The following is a 21,703-nucleotide window of genomic DNA, read 5'->3' on the forward strand; positions in this document are numbered from 1 at the left end:
TACAGTGATAAATTCAAAATGACTTAAAGACTTAAACATAAGCTATGACACCATAAAATTCCTAGAAGAGATTGAAGGCAAAAGTTCTCTGACATAAACCATACCAATGTTTCCTTAGGTTAATCTCCCAAGGCAATAGAAATAAAAATAAAAACAAACCAAAAAAAAAAAAAAAAAAAGGCACCTAATCAAACTTACAACCTTTCGCAAAGGAAATGAAACTGTAAGTAAAACAAAAGACTAACTGCATGCATGCTCAGTCACTAAGTTGGTTTTATTCTTTGCAACCCCATGTGCTGCAGTGCACCAGGCTCCTGTCCTACATACTGGGAGAAAATATTTGCAAACAGTGTAGCCAGCAGGGGCTAAATTTCCAAATTATACAAACAGCTTATACAACTTAATGACAAAAACAGAAACAGCCCAACTGAAAAATGGGCAGAAGACCTAAACAGCCATTTCTCTAAAGAAGACATAGAAATAGCCAATAGGCACATGAAAGATGTTCAACATCCCTAATTATTAGAGGAATACAAATCAAAACTGCAGTGAGGTACCACCTTACATAAGTCAGAATGGTCATGATTAAAAAGTCTACAAATAACAAATGCTGGAGAGTGTGTGGAGAAAAGGGAACTCTCCTTCACTGCTGGCGGGAATGTAAATTGGTGCCGCCTCTATGGAGAACAGTATGAAGGTTCCTCAGAAAACTAAAAATAAGAGTTGCCGTATGATCCAGCAATCCCACTCCTGGGCATATATCTGGACAAAACTCTATAATCCAAAAAGATACATGCACCCCAAGGTTCACAGCAGCACCATTTACAACAGTCAAGACATAGAGGCAAACTACATGTTCATCCACAGATGGGTGAATGAAGAAATGTGGTATGTTGTGCATGTGTGTGTGTGTGTGTGTGTGTGTGTGTGTGTGTGTGTATGCATACACAATGGAATATCACTCAGCCATAAAAAGAAAAAAGAATACTGCCACTTGGAGCAAAAGATATTATTGTACTAAGCAAAGTAAGTCAGAAAGATATGATATCACATAATATCCCTTACGTGTGAAATCTAAAATATGGGCACAAATGAACTTGTCTACAAAACAGAAAGAGACTCACAGATACAGAGAACAGACCTGTGGTTGCCAAGCGGGAGAAGGGTAGGGAAGAGAAGGACTGCGAGTTTGGGATTAGCAGATGTAAACTATTACATATAGGATGGTTAAACAACAAGGTCCTACTATACAGCACAGGGGACTATACTCAATATCCTCTGAAAAACCATAATGAAAAAGAATATGGAAAAAATATATAAATGTATAACTGAGTCAGTTTGCTGTGTAGAAGAAATTAACATTGTAAATCTACCATACTTCATAAAAAAATTTTTTTTTAATTCTTGGGGACTAGAGATACTTAAAGATCTCAAAATACCACTGCACAGGAGAGCTAATTTACAAAGAGAAAAGGCGCCACATTTACTCTGAAGAGACTGGGTGGTCCCCACCTTATCTAAGGGACCAACTCAGCATCACCAGTAGAGGGGGTCCCTGAGGTCATGTACCTCTTGACATGCTACAGAGAGAAACCTACATCACCAACTCATAGAGTATCTTAGCCAAACATGTCTCATATTCTGGTTTGTCAGATAAAATCAGGTTTAATGTTACTGGAAATATGAATACAGATTGTCTATTTGATTGTTTTAGAATCGCTGCAAAATTTCTTAGATGTTCTATGGTATTGTGGGTACAGAGGAGCAAGTCCTTATCATTAACTGTCATGTATGCTAAAGAATTTAGGGGTGAGGTATCATGACTTCTGCCACTTACTTTCAAATAGTTAAAAATATTATATGTATAGTTATATATGTTATTTCCATATCAAATATATCACACACGTGAAAGTGAAAGTTACTCAGTTGTGTCCAGCTCTTCGTAACCCCATTGGCTATACAGTCCATGGAATTCTCCAGGCAGAGTGCTGGAGTGGGTAGCTTTTCCCTTCTCCAGGGGATCTTACCACCCCAGGGATCAAACGCAGGTCTCCCACATTGCAGGCAGATTCTTTATCAGCTGAGCCACAAGGGGAGCCCAAGAACACTGGAGTAGGTAGCCTATCCCTTTTCCAGCAGATCTTCCCGACCCAGGAATTGAACCAAGGTCTCCTGTATTGCAGGCAGATTCTTTACCAACTGAGCTGTCAGGGAAACCCTATATCATACATAGGTATCATATATGCATATGAAAAAGTAGATAGCAAGGTGTTCACTAGTGTTAAGTCTCATGAAGGGTTTACAGATCTTGCTTATACTCTTCTTCCAATTTTTCCATGGTTTTGAAACATTTCAAAGCAAAAATCAAGTATGAATCATAGTATATAACATGTGTGTCTAGCCCACTGTAGGTCTCAATAAGGGGGAGCCAAAATGAGACCATCATCTATTTTGCTTTCCTTTTTTAGAATCTCAGAGATTCCATTTCACAGTCTTGGCTGTGGTTTGGTTGAAGGCAGAGAAATAACCACCCAGCAAGCTGAGTTGAGGTTTCTGTCTGAGACATTTGTGAAGAAAAGGGGAAAATGTTTAGCCTCCTATTAACAACCCCTTCGCAGATGAAACACTGGGGCTCAATGGCCACAAGCTGTTCTCATCAGTGGTGGGTTACTTCACATGCTCACAAAGGCACTGGGGTGATGGAATTACAAATTCCACACATTTCCCAGAAGACAATTTTGTAGCACAGATGAAAGCACCATGACTCCAGCCAGCTCAACCTGCAAGATGCCTCCTTGGTTCCCTGAAGGGGGTTTCAGTTAATGGACTAGAGCTGAGCTCCATCTGCAGCTCGACCTCAACGTCAATGAGCCCCCAGCAAACAGAGATGGTGCCTCTCCCCTCTTCAGGAGAAGTGGAACGTAACCGCGGCATGCACAGGCGCCTGCGCTCTTCTGAGACCTTCCTGTAGCCTCCATGCCCCCCGAGGTGGGGCCTCGGGAGAGCTGCAAGCCAGAGGCCAGGTGTCCTGAATGTTCGTGCTTTTACTGTGATGATGCCCACACAGCTTGGGAGAGCAGAGATGGAGGTGCTGCCATTAATGCTGTGTGATTAAAATTTAATTTCAAAGCATTGCTGTTCTCAATTTGTTTTGATAAAGACCTTGTGACTGTTTCCCCTCCCTCTTGGTGATGAGAAGAAGAAATGGAGAGGTTGGGGCATGCCTTAAAGATGGGACTTGGGATGTGCAGCTGCACATATAGGTAGTCCTCAATAAGTGGCCCAAGGCAGGCAGAGCATCTTGGCAAGAAATGTCCTGAGCTCTTCCTGGGCTAAACCCTCCTGTTCATCTTCAGCATCCTGCATTTTCATGCTGGTTCCCAACACTGGCTCCCCAACCCCCTTGTCCAATAACCAGGTTCCCCCCATGAACTCTTGTCACTAAACCACCCTGAGCTTCCCTGGTGGCTCCGTCAGGAAAGAGACCACCTGCAATGCTGGAGACCCGTGTTTGATATCTGGGTTGGGAAGATGCCCTGGAGAAGGAAATGGCTACCCACTCCAGTATTCTTGCTTGGGAAATCCCATGCACAGAGGAGCTCGGTGGGCTACAGTCCATGGAGTCACAAGAGTCAGACAGAACTTAGCAACTAAGCCACCAAACCACCCTACTTGCCCCAACTCTGTATCTCCTTATTGTATAAAATCAAGTTTAATGTTACTGGAAATATGAATGTGGATGGTTTATTTGATTATTTTTAAGTTAATGTGAAATTCTGCCACATTGCCATTCCTTGGATATCGATGTCATGTTTTATATAGCTAAGACAGTGGACATCTACAGCTCTAAAGAGATGGATGGGTGGTTTCTAGGTTGATTGTGCTAGAGGATTCTTTGTCAAGATTTTTTTTTGAGGGGGTGGGGACTTAGTGCAAATGTAGTAGCCACATTTAATGAAAACTTAAGCGTCTGATGGACATGATTCTAGTTTCTATACATGCCATCTTTTCTATGAGCACAATAACCTAGAAGTTAAGTGCTATGATTGTCTCCTTTTTTTTTAAATAACCACATGGCTGGGGGGTCTTAGTTCCCTGACCAGTGATCAAATATGGGCCCCCAATAGCGGAAGCACAGAGTCCTAACCACTGGATCACCAGAGAATTCCCAATCTATCTCCATTTTTACAGATAAGGAACCCAGGCGCTGAGAGGTTAAACAACTTTCTCCAGGCACATTTGGTTCCAGAGTCTGACTTTTCAGACAGTGTATTAGTCTATGTGCTGTCAAAGGAGCTATTTATCTTTGATACAATGGAGCCAAATCTAGAGAAAGTTCTGGCAGCTTCATTAGAACCCAAATCTAGGGCCACAGAATGAAGCCAAGATGAGACGTCTGACCCTCTATTGGTGGCTGGACAGGAATAGGCTCCCAGGAAGCAGGGCACTAACATCTGACCCAGGTGAGACCTGTACCCACAGGAGACCGAGGTTCTTTGCAAGACAGGAAGCTGGAGGAACAAGGTGACAGAGGCTGAGTCCCCACCACTGTGCTACGCAGAAGCACAGTCTAGAGGGGCTGCAAAGAGAGTGGCTGCAAGGATGATTTTAAAAGGGACTGGGGAAGGCTTGTTACAAAGGCAGATCTGATAAAACTTCCAGGTCTAGGATAAGATGAAGGGGACGAGGGACAAGTTAGAAGAGGTTGGAGTGCTTTCCTCTGTACGCTTGTGGGGCTTTGCAGCTGAGGATATGGGTCTTGATCCCATCAGGGACCATCACTCAGGCCTCCCTGTGTTCTGGGAAGTATACCTGAACACAGGGAGAGAAGTCAGTAATGAGGAGGAAATGAGTTCAATTTTGGATACTTTGTTGAGATGCCTGTAGGACACCCAGGTGAATATGTGGCTCTGGGTGCATTCAATGTGTGTGCCAAGCTCTTTATGTGTATTTTCTGAGGCTAATTTTTAAGAGAATCCAGAACCATCTGACTCCAGACTCAACATGTCTCAACAGTATGATCAATACACACCTTCTCTTTTGAGAGGCATCAGTGTGGTCAAATGCTGGCACAGCAGGTGGCATAAAGTGAGAGCAGGGATGTGGATGAGCGTGTGTCTGTGGCAGAGGTGTCACTGTCTAGGGGCACAGGGCCCCCGGAGTTGTGTACTGTACAGCCTGCATGGTGTGTTATTGAAGAGCTTTGAGAAGATGCTGATACACTGACAGAGAGACGAAAGATGCTGGAAAAAAATAAACTCTTGCAACTGCTAGGTGTGGCCGCCTGAGCTGGTCCAGCCCTCCCAGTTCCTGAGGGAGCACGCCCACTCCCTGACTCACCATCCTCCTCCGTCTGCACCACCAGCTCCTCGCTCTCCATCCGGCCTTCAGGGTTGGACAGCAGCAGCCGCAGCCGGATGGTCATGAAGGGACGCAGGCCCCGCAGGGTGTAGTGGGAGGAGGTCTGGATGAGCTCCTCGGCCTCGTACTGCTGCTGGTTGAACACGTACTGGTACTGCACTGTGAGGTTGTAGCTGTGGCAGCGGGTTACCGCGTAGCCAAAGGGCTCCCACTGCAGGGTCAGCTGCCGGGCTCGGATGTCCACGATCTCCACGTTCTGTGGGCCATGCACCGGGTCTGCAAGACACACACACAAGACACGGGGCTCTGAGCAGGCCATTGGGAAGGCGGGGTGGGGGCTCTGCTAAAACAGGGGAACATAGATCTCACCAATTCAGCCACTGCCCACTTAGAATATAATTTAACTAATATTTTTCTGTAAAACAAACCTATTATTTAAAGACAAGCATCTAAAAGAAAACCTATTTAAAGGGAAAGCCTGAATCACTGGTCATAAATGAATATTAACCATTTGAAAAAATGCAAAGTTGTTAAAATTATTGAGGTTCATCAGGGTACCACTGAAGACCATCGTGGGTACCACCAACAGCACACACAATGCTTTGGGAAAATACTAATTGAGAAGGAAGCTGCAGTTCTGATCTATCTCTTTACATTTCATCTGGCCACACCCCTCCCCTTGAGAAACCAGCACCCTCTTTTCAGCTCACTGCACTTGAGTGCAGAGAATGCACACTGAGCTGCCTCCGCAACACACAGCACCCAGGCTGTCACTGTGACCAGTGGACAACGCCCTGGAATCTCCTTTCCTTTCACTGAAAACACAACAGATCCTTTTGGAGCCTCCCACAACACCCTTCAACCCTTCCTTCTCTCCTCTCCTTTCTCCACCAAACAGGCCTCTCCAGGGATATCATTCTAAAATAGATTTGATGCAACGGTCCAACTCCTAGGCACAGATTTGGACAAAACTGTAATTCAAAAAGATAATTGCACCCCCATGTTCATAGCAGCACTATTCACAACAGCCAAGACATGGGAGGAACCTAAATGTCCATCAGCAAAGGAAGGGATAAAGATGTGGTACAATGGAATACTACTCAGCTATTAAAAAAAATGAAATAATGTCATTTGCAGCTAAATGGATGGACCCAGAGATTATCATCCTAAGCGAAGGAAGTCAGAAAGAGAAAGATAAATACCGTATGGTATCACTTACATGTGGAGTCTAAAATATGGCACAAATGAATTTATCTACAAAACAGAAACACACTTACATGCATAAAGAACAGACTTGTGGTTGCCAAGGAGGAGGGGGGCAAGAGATGGAAGAACTGGGAGATGGGATTAGTAGATGCAAACTCCTATATGTAGAAAGAAAAAAAGTTCTGCTGAGGAGCACAGGGAACTACATTCAATATCCTATAATAAATCATAACAGAAAATAATATGAAAAATAATATATAATTTTAAAAGAAATAAAAATGAAAAACAGGTCTTATTATGCCTTCTCACCCCAGAGCTGTCTCCCATTCTATCCCTCCCTACTTATATTGGTCCCAGACCCTCATATATAACAGTGGCCATCTTTATTTTATTATGAATATTCTATTTATACAAATTAAGTAGATGTTTTTGTACAAAAAAGATTATAACAAACAAAACAATTTTTTAAAATCTCCATATGTAAAGCTCATTCTCTAAGGCTGAGGCATTTATTACAATAGAAACACAACCTCTTTTCTGGTCAGCGTGCCCCGTAAGCTCCTCGGTCAGGTTTTCTTTGCTGGGAGTAGTTAAGCACAGGCTAGAGATGCAATCAGTGTATTTCCCCCCACGCTACCTACAGGGCTTTACCAATTTATATAATCTCTTTGGGTCCATTTTCTATTTCATTTGTTAAATAGAGATAATGATAGTAGTTAACTTTATGCAGGGGATGGCGGCGGGGGGGCGGGGGGAGCATTAAATGAGGTGTTGTTTGCAAAAGCTCTTAGAATTACACCTGGAATTTAAGCACTCAATATTTGGCAGTTTTTCTTTTGCAGTAAAAGGAAAAGTACTAAAAATAATAACAAGCCCTCGCATGCTGGATCCTCCCAACCACCTTATATGTGGCAGTACTGTGTAGCATCCTTACGCAAAAGGATGAATTCTGTCACCTCTCTGGTTCCCTCAGAGCATAGGGGTAAGGCAGCTTCCCCGCCAATGCAGTGATAAAAAGGGAGGGTGGGGAATTCCCTGGTGGTCCAGTGGTCAGGACTCTGCTCTTCCACTGCAAGGAGCACGGGTTTGATCCCTGGTGGGAGAGCTAAGACAGGGCATGCCACATGGCATGGCCAAAAAGAAAAAAGTCAGGCGATACTGATGGAGCTGAGTCCTCTGATCTGTCTGTGCAGGGCAGATGTCCTGTGACTTGTGTAGGGACACACTTTGAAGTGGTTCTCTTTGGAGAAGGATGCTTAGAAATAAACGTCAGGGAGCCCAGGAGCCAGGCCAGACCTCCGATGCACTGCTGGGGAGACAGGCAGCCTGGCCCTGCTCAACCACTGAGTTCACGGTCACTCTTACAACCCAATAACTCATGTCACGTAAAGGAAAGCCCGTGTCCCAAAAGCAAAGAGATGACACCGAACAAAAGCTGCTATGTGGAGCCCACATGGATCGAACAGTGAGAAGGGAGGTCCCCAGAGCTGGGGAGTTCTGACCTGGTGTGGCTGTTACCACTGCTCGCTTCACACAAGGAGAGAGACAGAGTTAACAGTGAGAAACTCCTTGCCTGGGAAGTCCTGAGCATCCCCCAGCACTGCCTGGCAGAAGCCTTTTTCTTGGCCCAGATGCCAGAACACTGCTGGCAGGGAGGCCGCCCACCCCGCTCGGAACCTCATGGACCCTCCTCTGGGTGTGCCTTCAAAACTGACTTAGAGCTTTGTCCAGCTACACAACTGCCCTCATGCCCTCTTGGCTCACCTTGTTAGAGTGAGATCAGGAACACATAAGACCTGTAAAATCCAAGGTTATAACTCTATTTTGTCAAACATCTTAAGATGTACCACAGTCCATGTTAAATACACATTTGGGAATCTCCAATATTTCCTTCACTTCCCTGATAGCTCGGTTGGTAAAGAATCCGCCTGCAATACAGGAGATCCCGGTTCAATTCCTAGGTCAGGAAGATGAGCTTGGAGAAGGGATAGGCTACCCACTCCAGTATTCTTGGACTTCCCTTGTGGCTCAGCTGGTAAAGAATCCACCTGCAATGTGGGAGACCTGGGTTTGATCCCTGGGTTGGGAAGATACCCTGGAGAAGGAACGGCTATCCACTCCAGTATTCTGGCCTTGAGAATTCCATGGACTGTATAGTCCATGGGGTCACAAAGAGTCGGACACGACTAAGTGACTTTCACTCTCTCACTCAAAACTCCCTTCAAGCACTAATGAAACAATAAAAACAAAACAACCTTGATGGCCAGCAGCCTCAGTTTGGGGTTCTATCACCCCCATCACCTTGTGACTCCGTAAGGAAGAAACTGACGGCCAATCCCACTTTATGGATGAATAAACTGAAGCCAGAGAGGTCCAGGAACTTACACAGACTGACAAGAGGTAAGTTCAGCGTGACAGCTTTTTAAAAATTGTCCTGCACGCTAGAATATAAGCTCTTGGAGAGCAAGGGTGCTCTCTGCTCATCCCTTCAGCCTGCACCCAGCGTATCAGTTGAAAGGATGCTTTAGTTTGTAAATACCACCACAACCTGTGAAGAAAGTATTACTAGCCTCGTCCTAGAGGAAACCAAAGTTTTGTGAGATGAAAGGATGGGCCCAAAGCCTCAGAGTGAGCGGCACAGCTGAGATCTGAATCTGGGTCCAGGATCTGTGTTTCCTCTGTACTGTGATATCAGGAAGGAGAACAAGGAAAGGACATAAACACGAGGCCTGCCATGGTCCTCAGGAATCTGGGGAGAATGTAGTGAGAAACCTGAGAACTGTATGGCGGAAGTGGCTTGATCCATAGGCGCCTAAGGCCCACCGGGGAGGGTGACATGGGCGCTTAATCACAGTGGGGCTAAGCTGAGTACTGACCCGTCTTCCCACTCCTCGCCTTCAGCCACTAGAGTCCTCTCCCCGAGTTCACCTAGGAAGGTGCGCACATAAACACCTTTCTGCTGCTCTTCAAGGAAGGAGCAGACGAGGGCACCTTTTCAAAGAAGGCCAGAGATGTTGCAAGCCTGCCACAGAGCAAAGAGACTCCCTCCCAAAGTGGGAAGGTCAGGGCACAGGAGAAGTGACTTGCTCCCTCTGAAGCAGATGCGACTGACTGTCATCAGACAGGCCACAGGGAACAGCGGAGCTGGGCAGAGCATGGCTTGAAGCCAGACTCTGGCGCTCACTAGCTGTGTGACCTTGGGCAAGGGCACTTCATCTCTGAGCCTCCATTTCTTCGTCTATAAAGTGGAAACTGTTGTACTAATCACAGAGGGCTATTAATGAGTACAAAATGAACTGTAAAGAGAGAGAAAATTGCCTCTAACAGTGGGCATCCCTCTTAGAGAGAATGGCCTTTCTTGGGGAAAGGCCTTTAGAAGCTTGCTTGGAGTAGAAGCTTCACTCCTAGGGCCTCGGGACCAGTTGTGCTTGGCCTTTAGAGGAAGAGGAAAATGAACTCATTGGCTGCTGGGACTGAAAAGGGGAGGAAGAGAGTGAACATGACTGTGGAATCCTGGGTGGAGCTCAAAGGGACTGTTCTCATGGGACTCCCAGTCTTCAACAAGGTCCTCCAGATACCACAAACGGTTGGCTAGGATTGGATTTCTCACGGCTTCTGAGATCTGAATGCCTCACTTGAGCCAAATAAGATCCCACACGGGAACAAAGAGACCAGAGGCAAAGAGGACTTGGAAAAAAATGTCCAGGTGTGTTACTGACACCTTGAAAGATAATGTGAGGCTTTCTCAGGCTATGGAATCAGAGATTCAAGCAAAACTCAGGAAGGAAGGAAGGAAGGAAGGAAAGTCGCTCAGTCGTGTCCGACTCTTTGCGACCCCATGGACTGTAGCCTACCAGGCTTCTCAGTCCATGGGATTTTCCAGGCAAGAGTACTGGAGTGGGTTGCCATTTCCTTCTCCAGGGGATCTTCCCGACCCAGGGATCGAACCCAGGTCTCCCGCATTGTAAGCAGACGCTTTACCCCTCAGTTCAAGTGGAAAGACAAGAACTTTTGTGGCCCTGTGGGTGAGATACGTGTGGGTTGAAAGTGTTCTGTAAGCTCAAGAACTCCCATTCAAGAAAAGGCAAAGCTGGCTATACATTAACCATGGACTGGGCAGCTGCATGCTGAAAACAAGTGTTCAGCAGAGGGAACTGAGATCAGCGAAGGGACATGACTTACCCAGGACCACACAGCTAAGTCAGTCCCCAGCTTTGGACTCCCGCAGCACTTTACACAACCATCCAGCCCACTCAATGCTTGCCGTGCTTTCCAGGAGCTGCTTGTTCTTGTATCCATCACTCCTCCCAGGCTGCAAGGGACCATATGCTGTTTGTCCAGCAACCCAGCACATGGCACCAGGCCTGTCAAGGGACCCAGTCTGTGTTGGTTAAACTGAGATGAACAGATGGTGATCTGTTTTTGAGAACTGGGCTTGGACCCCCTGACTCCACAATTCTCTATTCTGTCCCCTGCAAGCACATCACCAAGTCTTTAAGGGTGAAGGTATCTATTTTTTTTTTTTTCATCCAAACAAGAGAATGTCCTGAAATCCTACACGATGGAAACTAGTTTTCAAAATGCATGATGGAAGCATTCATGCTTTCACTCTGACCCTCCCAGACCTCAGATGGCAAACCCTGCTTCGGTTCTGGTAATTGCCTACAGCAGGGAGAGTCTCAGGTTTACATTCCAGTTGGTACAAACAAGTTGGAAATTGCTGAGAAAGCCTTGTGTGTGCAGTGGAGATTGGTTTGTTGAATTTATATCCCTCGTGTAAATATGTCCAAGTCCAGAGCCCATGGTTTCTGCCTCCAGATAAGGCTCTGTCCATATGACCTTCTTGAGAAAGAGCCTACAAGTCACTGAGATGGAACAATGGGAAAAGAGTGTGTCTTATCTGGGACGCTGGGAAGTCTGCCTCTGATGGATAATCACAGTGGTGTGACCTCTGGGTTCACAGTCTCTATGCCTTTAGACTTGGCAGTGGGGGCCAATCCCAAGCCCTATGCACTGGAAGCACACGCCAGCCCTCTGCAGACCATGCCCTTCTCCTGGAGAAGGAGTCAATGGGCCACTGTGCCTACCTGGTCCCTGTGGACCCACTGGCCCATCTGGACCAGGCTCTGGATGCCCAGCACCTCAGAATTCCCTATCCCAATGACTCCAAACTCAATTTGAGAGCTTGTCTGAACCTCTTTCCTTGGTTTGGCCATCCAAGGTCAGACCATATTCCATCTGTGTACCTCTAGATCCAAAAGGTGAACAAAGGATGGCTGTTTGGAGGAACAGATCTTTGTGGGGAAGGATGGAGTCAGGTGAAAGAAGGAAAGGGACCACAGGCCTCTGTGTGTATCTTGTCCCAGACTGTTTTGTGTTATTACATATGTTAGGGACAGGTGTGTGTGTGTGTGTGTGTGTGTGTGTGTGTGTGTGTGTGTGTCTGTCTGTCTGTCTCACTCACATCTTTAGAAGCTTCTTTATTCTGAAGCTACCTCTGGAAGGCGAGGTAGACCTCTTCACCTCAGTCATGTGCCCCCTTGCCATGTGAGATCTTACTAAAGTACCATTTCCTCTTGAAGAACCATTTTCAACCCAAAACTCAGAGTGCAACCTGCAACTTACACCCTCCCACCTCCAAATTCCCTCCCTGATTTTCCACTGTTCATTCTTTGAACCCTGTGCTCCTAGAGCAGAGTATTGCATCCTTGATCCTTTTACGCCTCCATGCCCTGCTTGGGTTGCCACTGGCAAATCCCTATCCAGTATATTCAAGGCCTGACTCCAAAGCCACTCTGTCTTTGTAACTTTCTCCAAAAACTTTTATTGCCCAGGCAGGATGAATCATCATCTCTTTTTTTTACTATTTCTTCCACAGTCCTTATCAAATTGCAGATTAATTGTCTGCATGTTTGGTTCACACTCACCCTCTCCCTGCTCACCCGTGAGCACCTAGATCTCTTCATTTTTATAACTGGAACTTATAACTGATTAATAAATAAGTATCAGTAAATATAAAAAGTATGAGACGACTGAAGACCGAACCAGAATCAAGGCTCTAACATCCTGCAGGGGAAATGCAGCAAGTGAAGGGGTGAGTCAGGACTCTCTCTACACTCCAGTTATTAAGGTAATCACGTGGTTAAGTTAGAATTCCAGCTTCTTGTTTTATAGAGACAAAGCCTTCATCCCTTCTGTCAAACGTAACTGCTGAACAATCTCCTAATGACCTTAATCAAGGCAACATCTTAATTTTTTAAAAAAGGATTAGCAAAGCAGATTTCTGAGTCATGAATTCTATGTATTCATCTTAGAATGTGGAGTTGGCTGTAACATATGTACTGTTCAAAGTTGAACCTAAATTGAGATAATTTGGGGGCATAGGGCTGAAAATGCGGAGGTGGATATCTTGTATGTAAAATTAATTTTTTATCCATTTGGAGATGCAATTTGAGTTCCTTTCAAATTAAATTGCAATGGAGTCCTAGGCATCTGGAAACATTATTGCCAACATAATTTGATACTGCAAGAGCAGTAATACATTGACAGATAGTTCGATGTGACCATTAATTTGCGATTTCTGCATGGAAATGATACACGAAGGGAAAAAAGGTAAAAGGAACAAAATTAAAATCCGTCTTCTTTCAGCATGATCCAAACCTGCTCTCATGCTTCCTTTCTGCCACTGCCTCTCATTTACTGCGGATGTTTGGTAGAAGATGAGAATTTGTTGACTATTACCACAGACACCCTTATGAAGGTAGGCAAGGACAGGAATCCAGAGGCTTCATTTTGGGATATCGGTACCCTCACCACCCAGGGTCACTGGGTCCTACCTACCCCGGCCACTAAAATCACCCAAAGCTAGAACATGTTGTCTTGTGAGAGCTGACTCAGTTGTTATCCTCTTGCAGAGATATCATAGAGGATGTACGTCAGTCACATGTCCGTTGGTTCACCCACTATTGAAAAAATGCCCCGGAGGAGGGGGGCATCATGATGTGGTAGAAAGGAACACTGGCTCTGTCATCACCTGGACCTAAAGCAAATGACCTGCCCCATCTGCATCATTTTTCTCATGTGTAAATCAAGGATGGTACTCCCTGCCTTTTAGGGCCATGGGGTGAATTAAGGAGATGGTGTTCACCAAGCTCCTGGATGGTATGTGACACAGCTGTGTTCCCTTAAATACAATTCCCACCTCCAGAAGGGAGGCGAGGCAAGGGAACCACTGAGACAGAACAGGGGTCCTGAAGATGACAGTGGACCCCTGGCCAGGTGCTCGGTCCAGCTGGTGGCTGGGTTCATGCTTTTTAAATGACAGTTTTGAGTTAGCAAGCTCCTATTAACGCATATTTACACGGCTATCTATACTTCCCTTTCTACAAACATGCCTCAGACCACTGAGATGGGACAGGCATTTGGGGATGCTGGGGAATGACACAGACGATTTCTGACCTTCATGAAATCCATGCTCTAGAGGGGGACGTAGACACGACAACTGTGAAGGGTGGAATGATGATGCCTGATGGAGCTTTTGCAGGGGAGGTGCCAGGCTTCCAGGCAACAAGTGTCAGAAGGACACAGCCTTGCGCTGGAAATTCATCTGAGCCAATTTAGTCATGACTCACGCACAGCCTTACATTCATTTCCACAGAAACCAGAAGCCACCAAAGAAATCTGAGGTGAGTGAAGGTTAACAATGCCTTCATAATGGCATTATTAGGTTGTAAATAAAAGCAAGTCTGAGGTCAAATTCTACTACACAGATAAACATTTATTACACAAACGTATATTAGTAAGCAGAGACAAACAGCTCATACAGTCCATCGTATAAAGTTCAATGAGGCCCTAGCAACCTGTCCTTGTCTTTTTAGGTGATCGGGTTCATGTCTTGTCTGGAGGTTCATTTAAAGCAGTTACGACAGCATTCTCAGGTAGGAGTTGACAAATTTTTTTTGTAAAGGGCTAGATACTAAATCCTTTAAGCTTTGTGGGTCAGACAGTCTCTGTTGTAACTATTTGTCTCTGCTGTCATAATGCAAAGGCAGACACAGACAATGTGTAGACAACCAGCATGGCTGTGTTCCAATAAAAGCTTATTTACAAAAATAGGGATAGACTGGGAGTTAGGGATCGACTTGTACACACTGCTACGTTTTAAAATAAAACGTTTCTCCATTTAAAAAAAAAGTAAAATAAAGGCAAGAAAGCCAAGTCTGTGGGCTATACTTTGTCCACTTCTGTCCCAAGGGCAGAATCAAGAACATTACAGACTCATTAGGTAACCAGGGATCCTCCTCATCCAATAGGTGACGCAGGACTATTCAGGACACCATCCCTAAGGCCAAGAGTCAGAGGCCTTGCTGGGCGCTCCTGCATCACGTACGTTCGGAAAGCACTCTCATGCTATTTGGCCAACCCGTGTATTTTGAATACTTTCACCAGTTAGAGTCCATTTTACAATACTTACACTAGTCTACAGGTCCCTGATTTCCACCAGAACAATCAACTTCTGGCACTTGGTGTGCTGATTAGCAAAATGAAGGTTGTGGATCAAGACATGATATCAGAAGCACCTGGGCACCAGCATCAAAAGCACTTATCGACTAGAATACCAGGGGTCCTTCCCTGACCAGTACGGTCTTGATGGGAAGGCTGGCAGCACTGGGTTACAACCTCACCCATAACTCATGCATAAGATTCCCCTGGTAAATATTTGAGAGTAAATCAGCAACAGTGTAATGTGGAGTCAAGAGGTCAACAAGGGTGTCCTGGAGGAGGAGGCCTTGGGCAAAGGAGAGATATCTAACCAGGTAAAAGTACGAGTTGTGGAGAAATAAGAGGATGAACATAGGGAGAGGGAAGGTTAAGCCCCAGGAAAAGGTGTCAGCACGTTTACAGGCCAAGATACAAGTGGGACTTCCCTGTGATCCAGGGGCTAAGACCCCACACTCCAAAGCAGGGGGCCAGGGTTTGATCCCTGGTCAGGGAACTAGCTCCCACGTGCTACAACTAAGAGTTTTCATGCAGGAACTAAAGATCCCACATGCTGCAAGGAAGATGGAAGATCCTGAGTGCCGTAACCACGACCCGGTACAGCCAAGTAAATTAATAAAAATAAATACATATTAAAAAATAAAGTCCAAGACACAAGAAGAAAGGAGCAAATGGCCATCAAGATGCTGATACATGAATGGACAGGCACTGGGAGCAGCAATCCCTGCCTCCCACAGCAGACCCACACTCCCTGCAGTGATTGTCAGGCCAGTCTGAGTGCTACGCACTATAACGGGCATTATCATTACCTAAGAAGTAACTGAGAACAGTAACTCAGGTGGTTGTAACAGAGATACAGTATTCTTTGCCAAAAGTCAAGCACGGGACAAACTCATCCTCTTAAATATTTTTGAGCTCCTACCATGTGTTAGGCACTACATCACATGTAGGAGTGACCCAAACAGATAAAAATCCTCTCTGCCCTGAAGGGGCTTCCATTCTTGTAGGGAGTAGGGGGTTAAATAATATATGAGATAATCAGAAAATGAGAATGTCAGATGGCAGTAAGTGCTCTAGAGATTCTAGGGAAAAATCAACCAAGTGAATTTGGTTGCAATGTAATGAAGGGTAAAACCAGGTCTGGTCCAGCAGCCCTATCCCTTGGGCTCTACAGTTTAGCTGCTCAGGGTGTGGATGGGGAACCAGGAGTCAGACACAGCACAGGTTCAAGAGGCAACCAACTGGCCGGAGGCCATGGACTTCAGTCCCAGGGTGAACATAACAGCTACAACCCAAGGGCCCTGGGATAGTCACTGAGCCATGGTCTCTTGGTTCCAACATTCCTTCTATACCCTGTTTTGTGATGCTGGGGCTGGTAGTCCATAAAGCACATCTCTGCTTCATCACATGGTTCTATGCTAGTCTCTGCCAGTTGGGGGCAATAGACAGTGGTCTCCAACCTTCCTGGCACTGTGTTAGGCCCTCAGTCGCGTCCAACTCTTTGCAACCCCATGGACTGTGCCTGCCAGGCTCCTCTGTCCATGGAATTCTCCAGGCAAGGATACTAGAGTGGGTTGCCATGCCCCTTTCCAGGGGATCTCCCTGACCCAGGGACTGAACCCAGGTCTTTACCCAGGTAGGCACATTCTTTACCATCTGAACCACCAAGGCAGTAGGGACGGGCTTTGCGGAAGACAGTCTTTCCATGGACAGGGGGGTGGATGGTTTCAGGATGATTCAAGTGCACTACATTTGTTATGCGGAGGTTGACCTGACAGGAGGCGGTGGTTAGGTGGTAATGAGAGTGATTGGGAAGCAGCTATAAATATACATGAAGCTTCACTTGCTCACAGCTCACCTCCTGCTGTGTGGCCCAGTTCCTAACAGGCCACAGACCAGTATCGGTCTATGGCCCAGGGGTTGGGGATCCCTGCTCTAAGAGGAACAGAGTATTTGCTGTTTCCGTGGGCATCACTCCAATATCGCTTCTTCACCTTGGGGAAGTTCATTCTGTTCCAGCAGTTGAATCTAGTTTGCAGTTTCTCTAACACTTCAAGAGCAGGATTCACTGCAGAACCTCAGAGACACTGCTGCTGCTGCTAAGTCGCATCAGTCGTGTCTGACTCTTCGCGACCCCATGGACTGCAGCCCACCAGGCTCCTCTGTCCATGGGATTTTCCAGGCAAGAGTTACTGGAGTGGGGTGCCATTGCCTTCTCCGTCAGAGACACTAGCACCAGCCAAAAAGTGCTCCTTCTTCCAACTTTTTAAATGCTTCTGATTCCAGCCTGTTCTCTTGTTCTCTCCAGCCCCAGTGGTACCTGTCCTCACAGGTGCTATACTGGTATAATACTTTCATGTTCTCTGTTACCTTTTGAGTTTTCTAGCCAATTCCTTGTATATAGTTAACAAGAAGTTTCCAAGCTTTCATGGTGACCTTGGTGTTATAGTCTTTTTTTTTTTTTTTCCACAAAGTTCCTAGCCAAAGAAATACCTAGTAGTTTCATTCACTAGTTGGTCCAAGCAATTTAATAAGTATTTGTAGCCTAACCCTTAGTGAGTCTTCCTGGGTACCTCAAATGGTAAAGAATCTGTCTGCAGTGTGGGAGACCTGGGCTCGATCCCTGGGTGGGGACACTCCCCTGGAGGAGGGCATGGGAACCCACTCCAGTATTCTTGCCTGGAGCATTCCATGGACAGAGGAGCCTGGCAGGCTACTGTCCGTGGGGTCGCAAAGAGTCGGACACAACTGAGAGACTAACACAGACACGGCCACTTAATAGTACCTTGAGAAAACAATACACAGAAATCAAAAGAAAAAATATTTTAATTCCCTTCTTAAATAACCACAATCACTTATTTATAGGATACCTGCATTTGTCAAGCCCTGCACACCTTATCAAACTGTGGGTTCAGATTAAAAATTGCTCCTCTTGTTGCCTGCCCTATGCTGATTTTCCTGCAATACTTGCTTTTCACCTCAGTAACAACAGCAAGCCCAGCTTTGCAAAGATATGATGTCACTGAAAGGAATGGAGCCCAACCTAATGGTGAAACTGTGTATCACCTCACCTTAGTGCTTTGTACAATGTCTGACAGATAACACTGTTTTCCATGCTCATTTAAAACTGAAATTCTAAACACCCTCATGCTGTGCCTTTGTGAGTTCATTGCGGTAGCCTAGGTTGCCTCAGGAAAGTTTGAGAACCACCATGGGGAACTCCTATTAGGTAATCCTCCCTGTTATTAAAGTAAGTGTGTGATGAAATTCAAACTCAACCTTGACTGGTCCGGATGCAAGATCTGAATGCCTGAACTTAATCATTCCCTGCTCCCTGCCCTCCTTTCCCCAGGCTCCATTCTGCCTTGGTACCCCTGCCCACAAATCCGATGTGCTAGCCGGCCACACTCTGCTTCCCAGCTCTGGCTCATACCTGTCTCTTCACTCTTGGCCCCATACAGATGCACCCACCTGGTCAGTTGCTGAGTGAGGAGCAGGGAGGCAGGCCACACCTCCTGCCACAATGGCTCAGGTGTTCAAACGCCAGGAAGAATTAAATGGACACAGGCTCAAGATTGCAGTCTGGAAATAAAAGCTTCAGAATGCTTAAAAATTACTTCTGCAGCAGAGGAAACTGGGTTGGAAAGAGAGAAGCAATTTCTAAATTACATGGTTTCAGTTTCTGGAGAAAGGAGTTCCAAGGTGGGGTGGGGCTTTGCTTCAGTTTACACTTAATTCAGGGTAAGTCCCCTGGTCCGTTTAAAAAAAAAAAAAAAAGGAAAAGGGAAAAAAAAAAAAAAAAGGCTGGAGAAAGAGTAAAACCTGAAACATCTGATGATCCAAAGCCATCCAGTGCTGAGCCCAGGTAAAGTATATATTACACTTTCTGAACACCACCTGTCCTTGGGACACACAGTCTGGCTGTGAACATGATGAGCCCTGGAATTAGGGAAAAGCCCTTAGTGCACCTAACCTGCCACCACTGTGATACTAGTAAGAAGCCATTTGTAATGTAAATCAAATTATTTCTAGAATATGTCAAACAAACAAAAGTAGTATCTCCTGACTGGATCCTGACAGCCCGTCTCCCAGGATGATCTTGATCTCCCCCAAGGAGTCACATTAATCTGTAGACACTACCCAGGACTGCTGGACCGTGGAGAGCCCTGCTGTGTCAGCAGCCCCAGTAATGCCTACCAAGCTTTCTTATGATGCCCAAAGCTTACTTTTTTTTTACTATTTTGGAGACGTACAAGAGTATCATTACACTGAAGGAATCATTTCAAACAAATCCACTGTCAGTGAGAGGTGGCTTATTCTCTGCCGAAGTTTCATTTGAGACTCACCTACACGAAGAGAAAGGATACACAGTGAAGCAAACGTTGTCTATTCTGGTCGCCTTGTGGCAGAACAGCAACAAGAGGGCTCCAGCCGAAGAGCAAGCACAGGACAACAGAAGCTAGAAGACCCATTTACACCCCGATTATCCGTCTCATTCACTCATGAAGCATGAGCACCTCTCAGCAAATGCACGAGGGGTAAAATGTTTATATGCTTCACAGCTGGCCCTGCCAACAGAAAGGACCCATGGTCATGACACTGCGGGATACAATCCTAGCTCAGGCCCTTACAGACGCCATCAAACGATAATCCTCCACATCAGAATCCTGAAGGGGTCACTATCCTACCCACTGGACTTTCAACATCAACATACCCTTTTTTTTGTTTTTCAAACTTTATATTTTGTACTGGAGTATAGCCAATTAACAATACTGTCTGCAGAAAAGGGACTCAGTCTATATATACAAGTATCCATTCTCCCCCAAACTCCCCTCCCATCCAGGCTGCCATATAACACTGAGCAAAGTTCCCAGGGCTATACAGCAGGTCCTTGATAGTTATCCATTTTAAATATAGCACTGTGTACATCTCCATCCCAAATTTAATAACTACCCCTTTCCCCAAACCTTTCCCCAGCAACTATAAGTTCATCCTCTAAATCTGTGTGTCTGTTTCTGTTTTCTAAGTAAGTTCGTTTGTATAAATATACAAGATCTAGGAAAGGTACAATCTCCCAAGACAGAATCAGGAAGAAATAAAATATGACCAGACCAATCACAAGCACTAAAATTGAAACTGATTTGAAAACTCCCAACAAACAAAAGTCCAGGACCTGATGGTTTCACGGGTGAATTTTTTCAAACATTTCTTATAAGAGAACTATCCTTCTAAAACTAGAAAAACTGCAGAGGGAGGAACACTTCCAGACTCATTCTGAGGCCACCATCACCCTGATACCAAAACCAGGTAAAGATACCACCAAAAGAAAGAAAGAAAATTACAGGCCAATATCACCAATGAACACAGATGTAAAACTCCTCAACAAAATCCTAGCACTTTGAGTCCAACAATACATTAAAAAGACCACACACCAGGATCAAGTGGGATTCACTCCAGCGATGCAAGGATTTTTCAATATCCATAAATCAATTGATGAAATCAATGAAATGAAGAGTAACAACTATATGAGCATCTCAATAGATGCAAAAAAAGCATTTGACAAAATTCAGCACCCTTTTTTGATAAATTCTCCCCACAAAGTAGGCACAGAAGGAACATACCTCAACATACTAAAGACCATATACAACAATCCTACAGCTAACATCATACTCAACGATAAAAAGTGGAAAGCATTTCCGCTAAGATCACAAACAAGACAAAGATGCCCACTCTCGCCACTTTTATTCAACTTATCCTTCTAATTCTGCCTCCATACAATGTGAGCTTTTTCTGAGTGTTATCAGTCAAAAGCCGTTCCCACTTTTCATCTCCCCTTCACCTGCAAATAATCCTTTCTGCTCAGATGCCTGATGTCTTCACTCTTTCTCTCTCCTGCCCATCAAAACTTGTTTATGAATTGTATGACCTTGAAAGAATCTCTTTATCCTTCCTAAGTCTCAATTATATATTAATGATATCAAAAGCAAAGCTAATGATACAGATCTCCTAGGATTCTTGTGAGATGAAAATGAAATTATATGTGATCAACTGCAAGTGGGATGTTGCTGTGTAACAAGCAGACCCTGAAGTCACTGGTTTATAACAACAGGCATTTATTCTTGAGCTCGTGTATCTGCTTGTCCGACCCAGGCTGGGCTCAGGTCTACTCCACGTGAAAGGGCAGAGGTTACACAGGGCATGTTCTCTCCATACTGGACGCACCAGAGCTAAGCTGACCTGTGCAAAAGCTGGTAAGCCCTCCCTCACATCATGTCCTGAAATGGACATGTCCACCATACTGGCCAAAGCAAGTGTCTAGGCAAGTCCAACACCTACAGGGCCGAGCCTCCCACAGTGGGGAAGTGGAGGTTGAAGAAATGAGTATTTGCTGAATGATAACCCCAACTGTCATACATCAATATGCGTTTAAGTTTTGGTTAACGTAACCAGTCAGCCCTTCTTCACACATCACAGGCTTGGTCCTCAGAGAGGAGAGGAGTCTGACTTTGAATCATTACTCTCCATCTTGCATAGTGTCCCATGGTGAATATCCTCCATAACATTCATCTGCTTCCCACTGATGGACATGAAGCTTGCTTTCAATTCATCACCACCAGGAACTGTGTTTAATTTCATG

General features: G+C 45.2%; 1 protein-coding gene across 1 annotated transcript in view; it reads right to left on the reverse strand.

Moving 5' to 3' along the window:
- The window catches only part of PTPRT (protein tyrosine phosphatase receptor type T), a 1,166,895-nt gene that overhangs the window by 423,431 nt on the left and 721,761 nt on the right, over positions 1-21,703 (reverse strand). The window contains exon 8 of the mRNA XM_042230145.2: positions 5,341-5,637. Coding sequence (XP_042086079.1) covers positions 5,341-5,637 — 297 coding nt within the window. The remainder of the gene's footprint in view (positions 1-5,340; positions 5,638-21,703) is intronic.

Source organism: Ovis aries, chromosome 13 (assembly GCF_016772045.2).
Source record: "Ovis aries strain OAR_USU_Benz2616 breed Rambouillet chromosome 13, ARS-UI_Ramb_v3.0, whole genome shotgun sequence".
Taxonomy (NCBI): domain Eukaryota; kingdom Metazoa; phylum Chordata; class Mammalia; order Artiodactyla; family Bovidae; genus Ovis; species Ovis aries.